The sequence below is a fragment of the Platichthys flesus genome, chromosome 11 (assembly GCF_949316205.1).
Source record: "Platichthys flesus chromosome 11, fPlaFle2.1, whole genome shotgun sequence".
NCBI lineage: Eukaryota > Metazoa > Chordata > Actinopteri > Pleuronectiformes > Pleuronectidae > Platichthys > Platichthys flesus.
The window spans coordinates 24375835-24398343 of record NC_084955.1 but is presented as its reverse complement, the minus strand read 5'-3'; the positions used below and the strand labels follow the sequence as shown (position 1 = coordinate 24398343).

General features: G+C 43.0%; 1 protein-coding gene across 1 annotated transcript; it reads right to left on the bottom strand.

The window, feature by feature from the left end:
- Positions 1-276: 276 nt before the first annotated feature.
- On the bottom strand, positions 277-21319 carry dpy19l1l (dpy-19-like 1, like (H. sapiens)). Its single transcript, XM_062398816.1, has 22 exons — positions 20967-21319; positions 20578-20602; positions 20115-20202; positions 17807-17944; positions 17037-17157; positions 14730-14823; positions 14499-14556; positions 13079-13170; positions 12083-12182; positions 11061-11138; positions 9653-9739; positions 9365-9424; positions 8949-9029; positions 8701-8802; positions 8000-8071; positions 6840-6922; positions 6695-6719; positions 5455-5574; positions 5160-5334; positions 4684-4783; positions 3428-3553; positions 277-3263 (listed from the first exon to the last, which is right to left on the bottom strand). The coding sequence occupies exons 1-22, from the start codon at positions 21181-21183 to the stop codon at positions 3092-3094; spliced, it is 2214 nt and encodes a 737-aa protein (XP_062254800.1). The 5' UTR covers positions 21184-21319; the 3' UTR covers positions 277-3091.
- Between the last annotated feature and the right edge of the window lie 1190 nt (positions 21320-22509).

Genomic DNA, 22509 nt, shown 5'->3' with positions numbered 1-22509 from the left:
GATGTGAAAATTGATTAACTTAGCATAGTTAATAAACTCAGGATAGCAATATGCAAAGTTTTAAGTTGATACAGATGATAGAAATTGAGTTGAATTGTTAGCTGAGTGAAAACAAAACATTTAAGCAGCCTGAGTTCCCTCTGCTCTCCACTAGCACCAGTTCATCCACTTCCTGTAATTGATACCTTCTTGAATAGGATGCTCTTATCACCATCACTTGCATCATCTTCTGTTCAGTGGCGCAAACATATATATATCCATTTAAGACCAAGAAGCTGTTGATGCAAATATTTTATTTTTTTTAAAATACAGACAAAATAGACAAATATTATAAAAAACATCTGAAACACAACAGGAATCAACTACTTACGTCAAAGTGTTTCTGGAAGTGTGACCCACTCCTGAACAATGGGCACTTGACACACAAGATCACTTCTACACTGTCAAATCATCAGTCCTCATATGAGCTTTACACAAAGAAACTGATCTGAAATCAAATGCTCAACATCTAAAGACTAACTGGTTTGTTCAGCCGCTCACTGAGAAGCTCTTTTTGAAATGTGAATAAGGGTTTGTTTTGTTTTAAAAGTCTCACTATGATGCTTAATCCATAAAACCATCTGTACAGTGTCATACCGAAATGATTCCAACCAGTTACAAACTCGTACATAAGACCTTTTAAAGAAATTAAACTCTGATATAGTCCATTTATTGTGAAGGACAATGCTAATGTTACCACCACTGCTGGCTGCAGCTTCGTTTTTTAATGTCCAGGCCTGAGTGATATCAATCTTTATATCTAATGCTTGGCAAATTAGTTTTATTTCCCAAAACGAGGAACTACGTCTCAGTGCCTCACGGAGTCGTGATATAAAAAAGATCCTGTGTTCTGTAAAGCTCCACATCTGCTACTCTCCCTCTGAGATATGGCACCAAGCTTTGAGGGCAAAGACAAGTCAGTTCACATGAGAGGTAAAAAACAAATACAGACGAGTGACTGCAATTTAAATTGTTCAGGGATACTGATTATAACAAACCATCAATACAAAATGCAGCTATGCAGCCATTGATTTGACCTCAAGTGGGAGTAAAGGACATTTTCAAATACTCTTTTCAACACGATGAAACCTTTAGACTGCACACCGAGGACAAATTCTGTATATGCTCATTTGTTTTCTTGCTTAGAGTAAAATGATGGGATTGAGTCCATCTCTCATCTGCATTAATATCACTGGACATGAAGCTGCAGCCAGTGTGTGGTGAGCTCAGCAGAGGAAAACAGCTAAACTCTGACTACTGTGCCGGTTGGGCCCAAATTCTCTGTCCAAACCCGACAGGCCTGATTACGAGCACATGAAAGAAAGAAAAGAGGCAATTGCCTCTGCCCACAATGAATCTGAAGTATTTATACGCTTCTCAGTGATAATACCTTGATTTGCGTGAAACCAGATTAAACAAACGAAATAGAACATGTAAATCTGTGAGAATTAGAGGTTTCATTTTAAACCTTTGGCCAGCTCCAAGCAAACTGTTTCCTCAGTGCCTATCTTTATGCTAAGCTAAGCTGATAGCCTTCTGGCTGTAGCTTCATATTCAACACACAGGCATGAGTAGCATTCATCTTCCAGTCAAACGGTAACAAAGCCATATTCTCTTAAAATACTGAAGAATCATTATCAGAGTCCAAACCAGCGAAGGAGACAACAACTGCTACCATTTACATCAAGTCACTGCTACAGTAAAGTAGTTTGGGATTGGCTGTTACAGAACTCACACACTGATGGTTCTCAGAAAGCACATCGTTCATCTGCTACAGTGCCCAGAATATAATACCCGCCATTGATAACAAAACTTCCTTTGGCAATTAACAATAATTCAACAAACACAAAGAACCTTTTAAAGGCCAAACATCAGTATTGTACAAAACAGCTGTTTGGGTATTTACAAAAGGTTGTCACAGAGTGAACGTAAAACCACTTGATTTTCTTTTTCATAAAAACTCTTTATGCCAGTTTATGACTTAATTAAGAACCACAAAAAAAAACCTTTAATCAAATTTTCACCTGTTTCTCTTGACTCTTAAAACACTGTTTGCTTCGGAAGAAAAAAAAAAACGTCTCAACATTTTGAAATTTGCATAAAAATATTCACACAAATAAATTATAAAAGGAAACTGAAAATCTTTTCAGAGTTTAACACTGTGCATAACAATAGAAGCTTTTGTCAAAGTTTGCAAAGGGTATTGCTTCACAGTATGTGGACATCATCGATTGGTCCTGTGAGACACAAGGTCTTTCTTAAAGCAACACTAGGTAACTTTTACTGAGCAACAGCGCCACCTGCAGCCAGACGAGGTGACTGACTCTGCTGGGCTCTGGTTCCGAGCGATGATGAAGAGAAACCAAATGATGGATATTACCCATGATCCTCTGCTTCCTGAACCAGAGGATTGTCGGCACAAAACTCTGCTTAGAATTCATCTTGTTTTTTAAGTTTGCTGCTGAATATTGGAGATGAACTGTGTTTTTAACTGATCTCAGTTCAGCTTCACTCTTCCACTTACTGGACCTGATTGTGACGGTTGCAGCGGTGACTCTCAGTCAGTTCTTCTCACAGGAGAGGGAACCCACTCACCAGAGTTACACAGAACAGACGCTCAGGGAGTGAAGGAGGAAACTTTCTCCGTGTTCACAGTCAATGAATCAAGAGGCTGATTAAATTATATAAAAGTCACATAGTGTTGTTTTAAGTGACAAAACAAAACAATGATGTTTGAACAGCATCTCTTAAAATAAATGTGTGAACAGAACTAAAGCAAAAGAGCTTAAAAACCTGTTGGCTTTTACTCGGGCACCAACGGGAGCATGATGGGAACGTCTCTGGATGACAAAGCTGCAGCAGAAACAAATACTGAGAAGCACAAGGCGAATCTTGATATTGTGTTATCAGTCCACCGCTCAGTGAATCACAGCTTACAGCTAGGAGGGGAACTGTGGGGGGGCAACAGCAGTGACTGACAAAAAATAACTAACAGACGGGTAGAAGAGGTGGGAAGAAAAAGTTTGGAGCTGGATCAGTTCATCCGACAGCGTTATCTGAGCTCTTTGGCGACTTTGGGGACTTTGAGAACTTTGTAAATGTCATTGGAAAACACTGTGGTGAAGTGGGGTCGTGAGTTCTTGGAGATGTGGGTGCAGAGGGGAACTTTACCAACGTTTTCAGTATCCTCGACGTCCCAGATCTCTGGCATGCTGCACCCAGGCCTGGATGAAGAGAGAGAGGAAAGAGTTAATCAGGAGAATAAACTATTTCTCCTTATACTACGTCATGTTTCCTCTTTGACATTCTCTCTGGATTGAAGCACCGGAATCCTAACGTGAAAGGAAACAGGGATCCACTGGGAGAGTCACCGCCGGTGTTGTGGTACCTGGTTCTCCTGGTGCACCAGGAATCCTCCAGGACGAAGAAGTCCACTCCCAGCTGCATCAGATTCCTCTTCACTGTTTCTCCGGACATGCGGCTGTACATGGAGTAAACCAGCTTGGTTCTTTCCCTGCGAGAACAAACCAGAATAACATCAATATGAACAAGAGGAAGCACTTTGATGCAGCAGCTAAATTATGAAAAGTGAAATATTACAGATCTAAGAAGTTTAAGAAAACTTAAGAGTGAGGAGTGAGTCCCACAGCTCAGACTTCATATTTTTAGATTGTGTCACATTTAAATGTTCTTATTATATTGAAGCATTGTAGATGAACAGTTATTCTTCAGTAAAATTATCCAATTATTTCTTCAGTGGTCTGCTGGAGGGGGGGTAGCACGGACAGAGACAGGAACAGGCTCAACAGACTGATAAGAAGAGCGAGCTCTGTCCTGTGCTGTCCTCTGGACTCCATTGAGGAAGTGGGGGACAGAAGGATGTTAGCCAAGCTGGCGTCCATCATGGGCAACACCTCTCACCCCCTGCATGACATTGTGGGGTCCCAGAGCAGCTCCTTCAGCAGCAGACTGTTACACCCACGGTGTAAGAAGGAGAGGTTCCGCAGGTCCTTCATCCCGGCTGCAGTCAGGCTCTACAACACCAGCACCACCTGATAATGTTGTAGTCCCTGTCTATTTATCTTTTTTCTCCACTAAACCTCTCACATCATAATATTCAACACTTAACATCTATATTTATATCATGGTCACTTAAAATGGTTACATTGCAATATTCATATTTCCAGTATGCTATCTTGTAGTATTATTTATATTATGGTCACTTACTTTCTAATTATTTTTAATTATTTTCTGTATCATGGTCACTACTGTTTCATATTTTTTCTATTTTCATTACAATAACACTTAACATCATTCCACTTTATCCCCAGCACCTGCTTTTTGTACAGTGTCTGTTTTTGCAGGTTGTTTGTTTTCATACTCCTATTATGTGTAGTTTTAGAAGTGTACTTTTTTTTTTTTTTTTTACAGTGCTTCGACACTGTTACTTTAATTCTGTTTTTCTATTACTGCTGTAACAAGTGAATTTCCCCATTGTGTGGATAAATAAAGAAATCTAATTGGATTTGAAGATTTAATTTGTTCAGCATTAACTGGTCGTTCTGTCTGTGCTGCAGATTAACCAGGATTCCTTCAGAGTGAAATACAGGTTGTTTCAGTTTCTCTAACGTAAACTCCACTGACCTCAGACCAGCGTCTTCATAGTGGGGATGGTTGACGATGGGACGGCCTGTGGACAGCTTCACACTGGCCATGGTGGGCATCGCTCCCGCAAACACAGAATCTGTGTCACAGAAAAAAAACTAAATTTATTCAAACTTCAATCAGCTTTGTCACCAGTTGCGGAAATTTCCTTCCATCTTGTTGTATTTTCTCTACTTCCTGGATTGGGTTCAAACGAGGGACACCACTTCCCCCTGAGCGTCTTCTAAAGCTTGTGATTTACAGTCATTAGTGTTGACAGCAGGGGACTCTTTGGTTCTATGAAACAGTTTCACAGAGCTCATTCCCATTGACAAAGGAAAAGGGATATTTGTGAATCACACCAGAACTTCAAATAAAACTAGCTGAGCTGTAAACTGCTCTTTTGTGTGTCTCCTTCCTTCTCACAGTTCTGTCCTGAGGATCATTATCTTTAATACGAGAGAATGAAAACCTACCAGGACGGGTGTTGTCCTGGATCCAGTCCAGCAGCTCCTCCTGCGGCAGGTTGCTGAACTCTCCGATGATCCCCCACTGGGCCTGCAGGTTGGCCACTCCCTGTACGGCCATGGCAGCCATGACAGCAAACACCACGACCTGGTGCTTAAACCTCTCCCCGATCCAGCCGAACACCTGAGACAGGGACACAGGGGTCACCTCCCGTTATGGGTCAGACATTGATGAGATAAAAACAACCAACTAAATATAGACAGTGTTTTCCAGGGGTCACTCTCTACGAGGTGAGAGACGCACCTGTTTGGAGCAGATGAGCGAGGCCATGATGCACATGTGAGGTGTCAGGAAGAGCTTGAGACGCATGATGAGGACGGCCAGGACGCCGAACGCCAGCAGCTGCAGACTGTGGTACACCAGCTGGAGGGGGACACGTCCACAGACAGTCAGTCGTCAGAGGGGACAAGAAGGTGCAGAGAAATAACAGAATAACAGAGAATAACATAAGGACAGAGCTTGTGAGGACATCTTTTTGAAATACAAAAATCTACCAGAAATTTGTAACACAACAGTTAAACAAAGAACAAAATCAAAACTCCATCCAAGACATCTGAGAAGACATCTAGACTCACATTTCTTACTGCAAACATTACAAATTATATATTTGCAAATTTACACAGATGAATCAATAACAAGGTTTTTTGAAATTCAAACAACCAGTGGGCAAAATTAAAAATGATTTCTTAAATTCTCTCTATCAAATTCCTAAAATGCGTTCTATGCCCGACACAATGTTTTCCCTGTTTCCAAAGAAATAAAAGAAAACACGTGATTACGACATCGAACCGTTTGTGATGTAACACAAAGAAATCTCTGTCTGTACAGATGGAAAAATCCTGGATTGAGGCAAAGAGCAACAGCTTCACCGTAACATTAGTGTGATGTTAAACTGTGAATTTGGTGTATTTTGAAGTCTGAATTGTTTAAACTCATAATGTTTTAAAAGCTGTCAATGAAATTATAAGAGAAGCTCTCTCAAGTGGATCTAAAAGCTTTTCTGAACAAGCTGTGTATAATGACATGTGCGTGATGCTTTTAACACAGTTCCTCCTGTGAGCAGTGAGAACGCCCCCTGGAGAGCTTCTCATCGAGCCACAGAAACATTAAAGCAATTATCTGGGAAACTCAGGAAGCTTCCAAACGCACACGCACACACACAGACACGCACACACACACACACACAATATGGGAGGGATATTAGAGAAAATGACATGAAGCAGCTGAACAAAAGGCGGCACAGTGAGATTTCGTAGCAGAAGAGAAGCTGCCTTTCATTTCTGAGTAATGAGAAAAGGGCTGAAAACCACTTAGGGCGCTGGAAACTGAGCAGATGCAAATGCACTGAAGGAATATAATGAAATACAAATAGGTTTAGAGAAGTGGAACATCGGGTTAAAAATGGCAGAAATATCACACCGAGATGTTTGTGAATAAACTTAACGATAATAACAGAGGATGTTAAAATGAGTTTTTTCCTCACCTCTCCTTTTGCAGCAATTTCAGACCTGCAACCCAGAAGAGACAGAAATATATAAACTCAGCTACAAGCAGAAGTTTTCAAAGTCCTTTCTATTTCACGATCCTCATTCCATTGGTAATTAATGGTAAATCATGGCGTCGCTCACCCTGCAGCTTCGTCATCATCGTCGCTCTTGCCAGACGCCTTCCCCCCCCCGCCCCTCAGGAACCGGACGACATCCTGGAACGTCTAAAAAGGACAAGTTGTCAAACTGTTGAAATCAAAACGCCTCTTTCCAGCAGCTGGCTCCTGCATTGGCAGCCATTGTTTGTCAGATTGACTTGTGTATTCTTAGCTTAGCGTGGGCAATGCATGATGAGATTAGACTACATGCAGTTTGCCCCCCCCCCCCAACATACAGTCTGTACGCCAGCAGTTTATTATGTTTGACTGGCGGAACTGAAGCAGCCTAATCCGAATCCTTCCCACCTACATACTCAGATGGAGATGTTACCTTCGTGAGTCAGTGTTCAGTTTTCATTGAAGCTGTTGAACGTGGCAATGATTCAACAGAACCGTCATTTTGACGGCTGTAGTTTGAACTAAACTGAGGTCTATCTGTCATTTAGCCTTTCCTCACTGATGTAAATAGGTACAGGGAATAAATCTGTACCTGTACTCGCTTTCTAAAAACATGCACTAAGACAACATGTAAGACAACTGCTCTCTCCTGAAAAATAAAGAGCATAACCCATATTTAAAAGACCTCTTTCTAGCTTCAGCGGTTGTACTCTGGGGTTAAAATCAATGCGTGGTAATCTGTATGACTCTTCTGAATGTTATTTCTCACTCCAAGTTAAAGATCTCCTATGTGATTAGAACATGTCACAGGAAACACTGCTTTAAGATGGCGGGATGGGGCATCAGCCTCTGTGGAGGTTTGTGTTCTCAGCCTTATCTGAACGTTATACACTCGTATGTTTCTGCTTCAGTTTTTTCGCAGAGCAATTCAACTTTACCAGCGTCTGACAGGGATGTACAAATCTTTTTTTTGGCCCCTGTTCTGGTCTGTCAGGTTACAAGCAGCCTGCTCTGACCTCTCCCAAGATTCATATTTCGTTTTTTTTGCAGAGTTTCAGTAAAAGAGATAACCCTGATGGTGATCAGCTCACACATCTTCTTTCCCTTTAATGTCCTCAGGAAGCTTTAAAACCAGACGTTCTGCAGTTAACACACAAACTTCTCGTCAGATTTGTCCTTCTGCTTCTAAAATGAAAGTCTTAGTCCATTTCTGACATATGGTCCAAACCCTTTGGGAGGACTCACCCTCCCGGCAATGAGAGCAACCACCAGCATGTTGAGGGGAAGCAGGAACGTCTTGAGGTAACGAAGAGGCGTCTGAAGGGGAGAGAAAGATGGAGAAAGATCAAGAATCTGACAATTAACCTATTTATTAAAAAGATGTTATTCCAATTATGATTTTATATGATTTGCTGATTGAGAATTTCACTCATATCCTGTTTACATGATACAGAGCTTAGTCACCATAGCATCCACAACACCCGCTGTTCCCTTTAGAATTTTATTTGAAAAAATGGATTTAACCCTCATTTGGGTTCTGGTAATCAGAGAAAATACTGTTTACACGGCAGCGTCTTATTCAGAGTCTTATTTGCGTTATCTGGTAAATATCTGAATATTAGTGTTAGTGTAAACTAGTGAGGTTCGGTGAGAGTAAGAAACGACAGCTTTGTCATGAAGTTTAATTTCAGAGCACAGATTCTCTCCAAGCTCTCAGATTCAAAACAGCAGGTACATCTTCTTATCTTCACGGGAGACTGTGACATTTTGAAAGCTTAAGTTTGGCAAGATTTTCACAACAGACCAGCTGAGACGGGCATTTTATCAGCCAACAAGGCTGCGGCTTACACAGCTCTCTCGTTATCAGCGTTTCCTGGTGCTTTGACTCAAAGAAGATAAATGTGTAACTCTGAAGAGGAGCCAGATTTTGGTCAAGGGAACCTCACCTCCAACTCCATGAAGTCAAATTCTGCAGCACACGTGTACATCAGGGTGTGGAAGTCCTTGTAGCTGGTGAACTTAGACTTGATCAGTCCACTGATGTGAGCCTGCAAAAGTAGACCAGATGTTTTTTATAGATGAAACACAAATATGAGGGACAACCTGAAATCATATGACCTGTAGCTGTCTCCAGCTCAGAGGCACAGACAAAGTGGATTCAGTGTAAAGTTACTTTAAAGTTTCTGTCACTTACGTCGTCAGACACACCGAGGATTGTGGACAACATGAATTTGAGCAGAACTGTGGAGCCGACCCACGCCAGACCCTGCATGACCTGAGGAGGAAGAGAAGACACACACTGACAGGTTAAACACAAAAACAAACACTGACAGGTTGAACACACAAACACACACTCGAGCTCTGAATGTGAATTCAATTTAATTTCTAAGCAGAGGAGGCAGATGTAGAGTAATAATATAAAGAGAGATCCTTAAGAAATTCAAATACTTAATCAATTCAATGATAAATTGAAGGCACCCGGGAGTATTTAGTATAGATGGTCAATAAATTAGATGTGGATATACTTGTTTTACTTATTGTCTTATCATAATCCAATATGAAAAGTGCAGTAAGTGGAGTGAAAACCAGGCAGCAGTGAATCCTACGTACCCAGATGATGATGCCAGGTTTGAAAACCTTAGCGAATTGATCCCTCAGTGCAATGATGGCCTGAAAAAACAAAATCATCAAGGCAGAAAGTTAAACTACAGAAATGTTATAAATGGTATTTAAACATCTTCTCGCTCACATCTGTTAAATAACTACAGAAATCAGTTTCCTCCTGTCATGTATTCACTTGTACAAATGTGTTCATTCTTTTTTTCTGGACTAACTTTCTCTGAATCTCATCTCGGGACATTCAACAGTCGTTGGTACAGTTCAGTGGATCAGACTCACCCAGATGGAGACGAGTGAGGAGGCGTAGAAGGATGTGAGCAGCATGGAGTTACCGAACATCAGGATAAAGCAGACGCCGAGTGTGATCTGTGGGGGGGAGAAGAAGGAGGTGTTATACATCACAATCCTGCAGAGCTGAATCTGACTGTGCACAGCGACAGTAACCAGTGTTTCCAGTAGCTCCATGTGCACGATCTGTCTGTGTAATTAGAAACAATGCTCCACACACAAGCTCAGCAGCGCAGAATCAGGGCCCCAGTCGGCTTCTGTAGGTCCCCCCCCCCCCCGAAAAAACACAGCTTCATTCTCACTGCCTGCAAATAACAACATCTCTGTGTCTCTCCAGCAGGAGGGTGGTCTGGGAATCAGATCGCATTAACTGTCGACAATAACTCTTTCTGTGCGACCGTGTTGCTGGAAACACTCCAGAGATTTAAAACCAGTGCATTAAAGTTTGAATACGCAGCCACTGGCAGAAAATAATCCCATTAAATTCACTTTTTGATGCCTAATCCCACAGTGAAGAGAGGAATAATGCGCTGCTCTGTATTACACTCGACAGCGGGGCCACCGAGAGGCTAATGTTTGTAGGGCTGCAAATATAAATATACTGAATGATTAGTGATGAATGGTTAACCAATATATTGTATTGATTGATGAATGCTGCTCATGTTCTTGATTAATCGAGGGGGGTCCAAAAAATGTCAGAAAATCTAATTTTAAAACGTTCAATTAATTAATCGGACAAATGAGAGAAAGATGAATTGATAATAAAAGTATTGGTAGTGTCCAGATCTCCTGGAACAAGTGTCACTGCAGCGGCTCGTTGAGGATGAAGGTCGTAGAGGACACACACTGGGTTGTGTGTCTGTGCTCTGTGCTTAAGAACATGCACAGAAACACATGCAAAGCTAAAGTCATTTTCGCCAAGCTCTCTGAATTATGCAGAACCATATGTCTTCTCCTGACACAAATCTTACCATCTTACCACAAAGGGACTTTCTCCTTATCAGCGGCGCACACAGGCCCTGGCTAACAGCCGGGCGCGCTGAGGGATTAGGGGAGAAAGAATGTGCAGGAGAAGGACGAGCGGCCGGAGGAAAACGCACACTAACAGACACACACACACACACAACCATAACATTCTTCTGTCCTTGACAGTGTCCGAGTCGCCCACACATCATCTCTCTTTAATGGTGAAAAGGCAGCGGCGCACGCTCAGCAGCACAGTTGATAAGAAAGTAAGTCATCCCGGTCTCTGCTGGTGTCGTCCTCCCGGCTCATGTTTCTGATTCTTTTCAATGTTTTTTCATCTCACGTGCATGAAATGGTAATTTCTTGTTTTTGTGCATTCCTAATTATTACACTGCCACTGCCAGAAATACACAATGAATGAGTTGAACTGTACCATGTGAGTGACCAGGATGGATTGCATCTTGGTGGGACCCAGGTAGCCCAGGATGTATGAGGCAAACAGAGAAGCCACCTGAAAATAAAACACAACAAATCTGGGTCAATGATACGAGAGCATAAGCAAGAAAACATCCAATATGTGCAAAAAGGAAGCAGAGTTAAAATCTACAATCTGAACCTGAATGTGAGTCAGAAAACGAATGGAATGGAATAATACTCCAGACACAGACTTTTAATAAAGATGGAGGACGTGTCAGGATTACAGGATCTGCCATTTTGTGCCAATGACGTAGTTTGTTGTGATTTTCGTGTTTGTTCCACGTCCCATCTACCAACATGGAGAAGGCCGACCTATAGGGAGCCAGTCACCCGGTGTTATCAACACAGTTTTGGCTTCACTATAGGAATTCACCGAGTCGTCCATCTTTACAAACCGAGGCGTGTGCAGGTCGGACATTCAGCTTTCTGCCCTCAGGCTGGTTTACACATACAACAGACGAGGCTCACGAGTTAAATTAACAGCTTGATAAAATAAAACAGACAGAACAGCTTTTAAATAAGTCGCCTCTTTTTTTAACGCCTGCACTGACAGCAGCTGTGCCCTGAGGGGGCCGTCCACAGCTCGGGCTAAACTCTGGCAGCAGCGACCCGTTTGTTCTCCGGCTCTTCGGTTTGCCAGCCTACGCTCTCGCTCTCATCATCTCTCTCTTTGACTCGCCTCTCTGAGAGAATCTGCCCTTTCACCTGGGTCAAATATTCCCCTTCAGATCTTAAATATATCCTTTTCTAATGCATGTTGGGAGAGCTTTGATCAAATGACGAGGCAAATGATACGCTCTCGTCTTTTCACCTCTCGCTCTGTCCCCTCCTTTCCTCCCTCTTCCGTCTTCACCTGCTTCTGAACTCCTTTGCTTCCTTGCCAGAATCCTGTTCTCGCTCCAAGTCTCTATTCTCTCTAATCTCCTCTCCGACCACATTCTCTCTCTCTCACTGGGTTTCTCCTGCCCTCTTGTTTACCTGGGTGAGCAGCACAAACTGGGCAAACTGCCAGGGCAGCATGAAGCACACATTGGAGACGCCTAGAGCGACCAGGGCCGCCCGGCTCAGGTTCCGGGTCCTGTGGAGAGAAGAGACACAACGAGACGAGGGAGGAAAATAGATTAAAAAAAATACAGGAAATGGAGCAGTGAGAGTGTTTGTGTGTGTGTGTGTATGGAAGATAAGAGAAGCTGCATTAAGACGCTTGAGAAAACCCATACACACACATTTCAATTTCACTCTTGAATGTACTACAAACACCTGGCGATGTACCGAGAAGCCACGGCACAGGCTTCACTCTCCATTAGACTGAAGGCGGCTGACTGTTGACTGAGCTCACACAACGCGAGGCGGCGTCCACTCGCTGACGAGCGGCGAGACTAATCTGTGACGAGTGCCTCGGCTCCACAAAGAGGCTGCTCCTGTGCACAATTCAGCCGACAACAGAGGCACCGCTCCGCTCCAGCACAGTAATTACCACACAAAGGGCAAAGTGGTAGAATGAGTCTGGAGCCCTGTTCTGCTTTAATGTCACAAGGAAACAGCTTCCTGATCATAACCGCTCTGGTTATTTCACACATTTAAAGGTGCAACAGGGGTGTGAGGATGAAAGAGAAACAGACGCTGATGTTATTCTCAAACTAAATGTATATATGTGTGTGTATTCAACATATAGACTCGTTAAATACAGATTATAGAGCAATAGATGTAATGGCCTGTCGCGGATTAGGCTTTGGAATTGAGGTTAAAACCAAAACTAAACAACTTGGTCAAACAGAATTAAACTAGAAAATCACTCAGTAAAGCTTAAACCTTCACCGAGGCCCAACAGCCCCTTACATTCAATGAAGATCCATCAAATGATACAAACTCATAGATTTCATTCCTCTTCACACATCTGATTTTATTCATAAAGATCCATAATGTGAAAAGAGTAGGTAAATCCCAGATGCTTGAGACTGGAGGAGAGTTTACCGTAGGATGTAGGTGAGGAGAAGCATCTGCAGGACTAAGAAGGGGTAGGCGAAACTCTCCCTCAGCGGCGGAGTCCACATCACACGAGTGCTCTGATAACAAACACACACACACACAAAACACATGTTAAAAAACTAATTGAAGCATCACAGTGGGTGGAAAAACAACATCACTTAGCAAAGATGAAAACCAATTTGCATTTCCTCTTCAGTTCCCATGCGGCTAACAGGTAACTTCACTTATTAGCTCCTGTTTTCAAGCTTCTAATTCAAGACCTCTGACATATGCTGCTGGTAGATGTGTCTCACATGCACTTGCATATATTTATCTGCCAGATGTTTTTGTTCAAACCTTCTTTATATTGTTTCATTACATCTCCATTCAGATGTTCAAATGTTCATGTGTATGATACAGAAGCCTATATTCGGTGAAGAGTCCTCAGCAAGCCTTCATCTGTTTTGGCCAAAATTAAACCTAATAGAATCTTTCATTTGTAATTCTCCTCTGCTGTGTTTCGTCCACCTCGTTCTACTCATGTTGCCGAGCCGCTCTTCAGCAGCTTTATAAGAGGACGTAATTACATGTGGCTGCTCTTTGGTTGAGAACAGAAAAGAGGTTGAAGAGAGCAGACAAACCTATTATGAGACAGACATATCTGTTTCTGTGTTTATGTTCCCCTGATATGAAAACTTGTATATGTGTTTATTTGTTATTTATAATAAAAGGTATGTTTAAGCTGTAAAATATCAAACATCAATTACTTTTGTATGTCAAAAGAGGCTGGTGGATCAGCAATGGGACAGTTTAACTCACTAATATCTAAATTATCATCTGCTCCAAAAAAAAACATGTTGGATTGGACTCTGCATTAAGAGAAAGTTGCTTCATATTCTTGACTGTGTGTGAAAGGAGAACTCGTCTTTAGCACTTGATAAAATCTCACACCAGTACTTATATTCAACACCACCCTCACCCCTTCAGTATTATCTCGCCTCAGAACACATTACCAGCTCTTAACTTCCTCAAAAGAAATTAGGCCAATTTCCGATGCTGCTGAAACGCCACAAACCGCTGATGAAAAGAGGCGAACAGGAGGTTTGACAGGACCGAAAAACACTGAGTGAGTGGAAATGTCAGCGTATTGATCTGGAGAAATAGAGACTCACAATTTGTTCTGGTTGGAAACTGGAGAGAACGAGGTGGGTGGAGGGACTGGGCTGCGAGTGCCAGCCCCAAACAACTCTAAGCCCCTTTGAGGAAATGAAATGAGCTCCTATTAACCCCCCTCTGCTCCTCTGAGGGCCCTTTTTTAACACATTTCAGAAGCTTAGACCCGGAGATGCTGAGCTACAAAGCTTCAACATTCAAATCCTGCCTCACTGAAACCGATCGTACGGAGGGACAAGGACGGAACACTCACTTCGCCGTGATTGAAGAAGAAACACACGGTGGTAACGACGCCGCCCAGCCGACTGCCACTAGGAGAGGGAGAGAGAGGAGAGTGAGCAGAGAGGCAGACACACTCAGAAAGGTCAACCATCACCGGATCAGGGTTATTTCTTTAGTTTTGACAGCTGCCAGGTGAGATGGACCATAAAAACTCATCCTCTCCTCCTGAGCGTCGGAGCATGACAGGGCCGAGCGGAGTTACCTGAGGTAGGCGCCGTAAACGAAGAAGAGGCTCATCATCAGGCCGTTCAGCACGAACACACACGCCACGTAGAAATACGTTGGATCGCCCATTCCTAAAGCGCACAACACACACCAACAAAGAGAGGGAGAGAGACTGATGAGCCTTTTCCATAATCAGGGTTTACTGGTGGAGAGAAGAACTCTCTGAGAATATAACAAAGTTCAAAGATTGGTCATTTTTATTTGTCAGTAAATTGAAGAATGATTTGTCAAATGGTTAGTTAGTGTCTCCATTGTGAGAATTCAAAGCTTTTCTCTGTTTTTTATCGACGCATATAGAAAATAGTTTGGTTTTGGACAGAATATGAAGATGTTATTATTAATTTTATAATTAGTTGGGATTAACTATAAAACGTCTGATCAGCAGAGAAGAGAGGAAACTGTGAGTCCATGTTCTCAAAACTTCTACATCCTCCTGAACCTTTAGTTTTCTTTGGCGATGTAGAAATGGCGTCTCCTTTCAAACTGCACCAGCTGCATCTCGGGTGCCGTTTCATTTGGAGAAATCCAACTTGATGAAGTTAGGTCAGTTCATAAGTAGCCCCTGAAAGAAGAAGGACTTCTGCAAAGCTCCTGGCTGCGATAATAAATTCACGGTGGAACCACAGATCCTGATCCCCTGAGGTTCTCTGATGCTGCTTCTTATTTTCAGACACAATTTAGATCAAAATAAATAAAAATGTGCGACTGTGAAATATACAATACAGTATTTGTGATTTACAACATTGTCGGACCTTCCAGTCAAATGCTTAAACATAAAACCTTCTGTCAAGGGTCTACTAACGTTTAACAACGCACTTACTCACCACATAAAACCAAATACCCTCTGAATCGTAAAGCAGAGCGGTGCCACACCATGTGGAATAAGAGGACTTCAGGCGAAAGGATCATTTCCACTAAGGATCATAAAAGATCTGGATTTTATGTCACAACTGAGAACATTGTTCCCTCTGACCAGCCTCCACACAACAGAAGACATAACCCTATATTACACTGAATGATCACACGTTGGTGAGATGTGATGCAGAAGCACTGGTTCCTGAATTTGATTTACCGGTGGCTAAAAGCAGGTTTTCCAGCACCAGTGAATAATTTGCTTTCAGCAGCGCCGCCAGACAAATTATCAGGAACACAGAACAGATTGATGAAGCTGTGACGACTAACAAGATACTGGGGAGCGTGTTGATATTATGAAAAGCTGTTTCATCACCGGGATGTGACTGAAAATCACTCGGAGAAAAAACAACAAAGTGTGAAAACCTGCTCCAGCAAACAGCTCAGTGTGGAACTATCTCTCCACTCCGTCATTGTGACTGTTGGCTCCTGTGTCATGTTTGTGTAAACACGGTGAACAAACCTGTGTGCGTTGACCCTGCTTCACTTCACCGATGAAACACACAGAGGTTCCAGCAGATTCACTAATATGGGAAAGAATCAACTACACCTGTGTTAAATGTTAAACACGTTCCTCTTGCCCTCAGGGTCACAGTAATCAGATTGTGTTTCTCTTAGTGTCGCCGTGTTTCACACGTTGTTCGACATTTGTCGCTGTGATTTAGATCCTAAATGTCAAACAACGCCTGACATGACTTTATGAGTCCTTCTTTTTTTTAATACCTATTTTTTTTTCCTTTTTACTGACAATATAACTAAAATGCTGAGTCTGTTAATGAATCTAAAGATTATAAATTGGCTAAACTACACATAATCTATATATTCAACCAAAATTCCAAATATTACTTAAATTAAATGTGAGTATCGGCTGCTTTTCTTATGTGATGGTTAAAACTTGGATATAGTAAAATAGTTTCTTGGCCGAGTCATTGTATTAAAACTAAAACAGTACGCTACACAAACCGCTGCTAGTTTGAATTCTCTCATGATTTTCTGCAAAGAAGCATTTTTTTTACATCGAGGAGAAACACCCAAAACATTTTCAACTCTTTCAGTTGAAGTATATCGACTTCAGCAGGAATCCACTGAGCTTCTTTCTTAGTTCAGTTCCCCTCAGTATAAATTTATACGTTTTCTCTGAGCTGCTCCTCCTGAGACTTTTTAACTGCATCGGTCCACGAGTGAAGAAAATCATCAAAGCTTGTGAAGACATTAGTCAGAGTGAGTATTTTAAATGTCAGCACAGCTCTGGGTCATTACTGTGATACTTTACACTTGTGTGATGCAGATTTCATACACTACCGTCTGTCTGTAAGAGATTGTGTGTGTCTGTGTGCAGAAGAGAATGGAGCTCCATGGCGAGAGTGTGTACCTTCACAACTATCCACGGGCGTGAGTCCTTCTCCTCTGTTGATGGACCAGCACATCTTAGTGGGAATCCCAAAGTAGCCCATTACACCGGTGTACATGCGGTACCAGCTGGCCAGGACCACCTGAGGAGAAGAGACGGACGACGGGAGGAAGGACAAACGGTGAAAAACCTGTTCAAACAACACGTCTCAAAGGACCTTTCTGTCCTGTGAGACACTTCCTATTGTTCCTATTCCTAAGATGTTTACTCTTTCCTGAACTGACGGATTCCCTGAGGTGAAAGTGATGATCTGGTTTTAGCGAAGGACACAAGTAAATCAGCGTGAAACCAGTTTTAAAACTAAATTTACACACGATCTCTGGTACAGACACAAGAAGCAAAGTGCGAACAAACCTGACAAGAGCGTCATTAACTGAGGTGTTAGTCTCAACCCTGATCCAGACAACAGGCATGTTTAATTATAGCCTGTCATTGAGTTAATGAGAAGCTGAACAGAACCTGGATTGTTTTCTACAGGACTCTACTCAATGACACAGGAAGAACAGGTTTGTTTGAGCCACTCTGATGATCTGCTTTGCCATCGGGAGTAAATGTTTTATTTGTGGCTGAAAAGAGGAAAGTGTATGTTTTCTGCACATTAGAGCACGTAATCATTTTCAAGTAACAACACAAATATAAATTGTGAATCTGAAATTCTCTCTGAGTTCTAGATCAATATCCTGAGTAATGCTTCGGCCTTACAGATCATAAGAATACCATGGGAACATTACCTCTGGGTAGAGATTAAATCTCTGCAGTGTGTTGATAACCAGGGGGTGCTCTGTCAGCCGATCGTTCATGACCAGGTGGAGACCGTCCAGGAAGGAGGGAGCCTCGATGATGGTCTTATAATAGGAATAGTACAAACCCTGGAGTCAAAGAGAGAGAAGGAACGACAGATTAAACTCACAACCTCAATAAAACTCAATGTGAGGGAGAGGATTTGTTGGGCGGGGATTGTGAGAAAGAGAAATGTCAGGGCCGAGTGATGGAGGGGAAAGGGAGAGACTCCGAGAGACTGAGTGATTCAGAGAGACTGAATATAACTCTGCTCAGACAGCTCAGACCGGAGACGCAGGAGGGAGCACCACAGTCCATCTGCTCAGACACAGTGGGAACCGAGCGGGAGAAATATTCGGTTTGCATACGATTAAACTGTCACCTTCGGTGTCATCTCGAAAAAAGGGCGAGAAGCTCGGGGAGCGCGTCAAGCGTCAGCAGCTTTTATGAAGCTACTGCCGTTAAAGAACGTGGGATATTAAAACCACACGTCTTGGCCGGTTCTGACCTCGTGCAGCTGCCTCTACAGCGTCCGAGACAGGAAGTGATAGACCGGCACAGAAATGAGACGTGTGCCGATGACTTGCACATTTTTACAGCCGATGTCAGATTTGAGGAGCGAGTCCCACATTGTTTATAACGCTGTGGGAGGAACGTATGATTTTCTCTGAGTGTGCAGATGATACACTTGGTCTCATATGAACTCTGCCTTGCAAGTGTTCCCTCTGTTCCTGACACTAAACCTGAAGGTGAATTCAAAGTTTCCACGTCCACTGCAGCCAGTGGTGCAGTCTGTGTTCCCTTTAGTGGCTCAATCTGCCATCGAGCGAACCTAAAAAGGTCAGTTCACCTGCTTTCAACTTTGTTCCTCACGTTCAGTTGGTTTACTCAACAGACACAATGATGTCAAAGTCAATACTCTGGTGTAATCCCAGCCCCTGGTTTGGGGAAACAACCCACAGCCCTGATTTAAAACTGCAGCCACAGAATCCACAGTTTCCCATCACTCTGTTCTACGCTCATTTATAAACCACATTTCGAAACCTGGCATTACTTCCCTTTGTTCCCAGCGGAGCAATCGAGTTGAACTAAACTGATGCTTGTTTTAAATCAATAAAATTCCTGTTTCTTTCTTTGTTCAATGGATTAATCGTTCAAAATGTCAGAATAAAGCGAATCACTCTCCACATAATATCCTCTGAGAGCAGCCACACAAACATCCTGTTTCAATGAGGAATGTTTGTGCTTTACCTAAATAAAATGATTGATGATGAAATTACCTGTAGATAAATTTGTCTATGGGCTTCTCTCTTAATGGTTTGGGCTCTAATGGTTACACATGCTTACACAGCGGCGTCTTGTAGAACACATGCATCCGGCTGTAATCTGATCATGGAAGTGAAACCCTCCAGATTCCTACTTCCAGGCACAAATACGTCCTTTTGTTTATCTCAAGCTACTAATACGTGTCAGTGCCGTCTGAGCACAACATGTAATGAGGACATCTAAAACACTTGCTGTGTTTTTAAAGGCAAATTAGCTCATTGTCATGCTGAGCTGTGGCAGACGGAGAGGGGGGTTCTCACAGACTGTAACTTTGGAAGATATCCACTTTTATTTCTGTGCTCAGACTTCTGAAGCATCACAGGAGCGTCAGATAAACTCTGGAATAAGCTACTGCACAGAGTGGGAACTGTGGGGTTTTGTCCCCCCCCCCACACACACACTGCCACTGAAATGACACTCAGAAGAGCTGTATCACCAACAAGGCCCAAGGGTCCGCTAAAAATTCAATCAGGCTGCACTTACTTGCACACGCTCCATGAAAATAATCAGTCTGCTAAACAGGCCTGGATTACTTTCATCAAGATGCAGGAATTATTCCATGAGAGATTAGTGAGAATATCAAAAACATCTAGTTATGATAAATTAAGTGACATTTCTAGATCCGCCCTTTGATCCGCGCCAGACGTGTGTTCATCTTTCAACAGGCAGGGGTGAAAACATAACCTCCTTGGTGGAGGTAAGAATGTGAAGCTATTCGTTAAAGGGCAGCTCCGGCTTAGGGGTTAGAGCGGTTGTCCTCAAACCAGAAGATCGGCTGTTGATCCCAGCTCCTCAACAGTCTGCAAGCCGAAGTGTCCTTGGGCAAAATACTGAACCCTGCACTGAAAGCAGTCATCAGGTCTAGAAAAGCTCTATGCTCTTGCAATTACACAGTCTCATAATAATAACATAAACAATGAACTTGATATTTACCATCTCAGTCCTGAAGGCCATCTCCTTCTCCAGGTTTGACAGGTGTGAGAAGTGTCTGTCATTCTCAAACAGCTGAGACAGATGGTGCCTGAAGAACAGAGGGGAAATCACATGTTAACAAAACCAGTGATCCCAGGGAGTAATAACCAGTAAACCCAGGCAGTAATAACCAGTGAGGTCATGGAGTAATAACAAGTGAACCCATGGAGTAATAACCAGTGACGTCATGAAGTAATAACCAGTGAACCTATGGAGTAATATCAAGTGAAAAGTAATAACCAGTGAACCTATGGAGTAATATCAAGTGAAGTCATGGAGTAATAACCAGTAAACCCAGGGAGAAATTACCAGTGAACCCAGGGAACAATAACCAGTGAGGTCATGGAGTAATAACCAGTGAAGGCATGGAGTAAGAACTAGTGAACCCAGTGAGTATAACCAGTGAAGGCATGGAGGAACTCACCAGTGCAGGAACCCAGACAGAGCAGCTGTGGACACACAGAGAAATAACTTTGAGTTGTGCAGAATTAAAAACCATTAAAACGTCACTTTGAGTTTGATGTGCTGGTTTCTCCTCTGGTGCAAACTGGTGCAGGAGAAACCAACAACAACATTAGCTCCAACTTTACCAGGGAACCTGTTAACACGTGTGGAGCTGCACCAGCGGCAGCGGCCACTTTAGAGGGATTTGAACCAGCAGCCACAGCTAACCGCCGGAGCTACATCGCCCCGGTGAGCTAACGTTAGCTCGCAGATCCGCGGCGGAGATAACTTAATTTAGCGCTAATGCTACGGTTTAAACGTGAGGAAGAAGCTAGCTTAGCGGCTAGCAGGCTAGCGCCGCCAACTTACCGAGGAGCAGGGTGATCCCCAGCCGCCCCAGCGCCGAGGGACTCAGCCCCAGCTTGTGTCCGATGCCGGAGAGCCCGTTGGGGTGAGAGCCCGCTTTGCCCTCCCTGCCCGGCCGCCTGCCGCCGCTTTTACCGGGGGGCGACGCGAGCGGGTTCCTGTCGCGGTCCGCCGGGGTCGCCGGACTCCTCCCGGTCTGTTTCCTGCTCTTAGCCACCATGGTTCTCGGGGAAGAGCCGAGGCGCGGTGGAGAGAAGCCCGGAGGAGGCACCAGTGGGCGGGTGTGAGCGCAGCTGAGCAGCCCCGCGGTGGCTCGGGTCCGCTCCTCCGATCTGCCCCCCCGGTTCTCCCGGAGCCACGACACCCGATGGCGCTGCGCCCCCTGCCGGCCGGCCGCCGCCACCACACGGGGCTTCCAGCAGTCACCATGGCGACGGCAGCCAGTGGGTACCATAATATTCAGAATGATCAAATAAATAATAAGTAATAATAAGTATATAAGTATATTAATAATGTAATATGCAATATAGAATCACACTTGTATTCTGTGAGTTAAATCTGTTTAATAAAAGTGTAAATGCTGAGGGAGGCAGATGGGCCAAAATGAAATACAGAGAAAAACAACATAAATAAAAACAAAAATTCATAAAGTGCATGATACGGAGGCCGAGAGGGCTCAACACATGCAAGATGAACCTGTATGATGAAGTTCTGTTATGTCCGCGATGATCGAACTTCACAAAGTGTTAAACTAAAGAACTACAGCTTCATCACTTTTTTTTAAGTTCCCTAGAAACATTTCGGTTGTTTCTGTATTTGCATGCGTCGTCAAATTGATTTATTTGCAGCACGTTGAGTAGAGACTCTAATATTGTTGCAATCTCAAAAACTTTAAAGGGATTTGCTGGGGCCGAATAAATGAAGTTAATATAAGTCTATTTGTATTTTAAAACATAGGACTATAATTATACTGACAATATCATTTCTATACATAAAATGTGTCTGTTTACTATTTACTACAATTGTATGAATGTGTCATGCGTCATGTAAGTTCCACATACATGTGTAAACCAGTAGATGTCACTAAACAACCATTAGATGACATGTCTGCCTCCTGAACGCACAGATTTCACCTCCTAGTAGAGTCTGTGTTGATCTGCTGATGATTCCAGTTATTCCAGAGTAATCCTCACGTTGGTGTCATTCTAAAAAACATATTTGTTTATGGTTATTCTTGTTCTTCTCCAGTTTCAAGAGATTCACATCTTCTTAGCAGCCAGACAACAGCCGTGGCCTTATCACCATCATCCCTGAATGTAAGAGATTCTGCAGATCCCTGGGCCTTGACAGGGGAAATTGTATTTTCATATAAAAAAAGCAGATACCGATGCCTTTGGGCTGAGATGTCTGTGCCATATTTTAAACTGGGCGCTCTGGTGCTCTATCTGGCGACAGAGATGGGAACATCAGGAAACATGAGTTGATCTCATCTGTTTGGCTTGGAAGGAGCGAGAGGGGGAAAAATCCTGTCTGCCGTCTGGTGGTG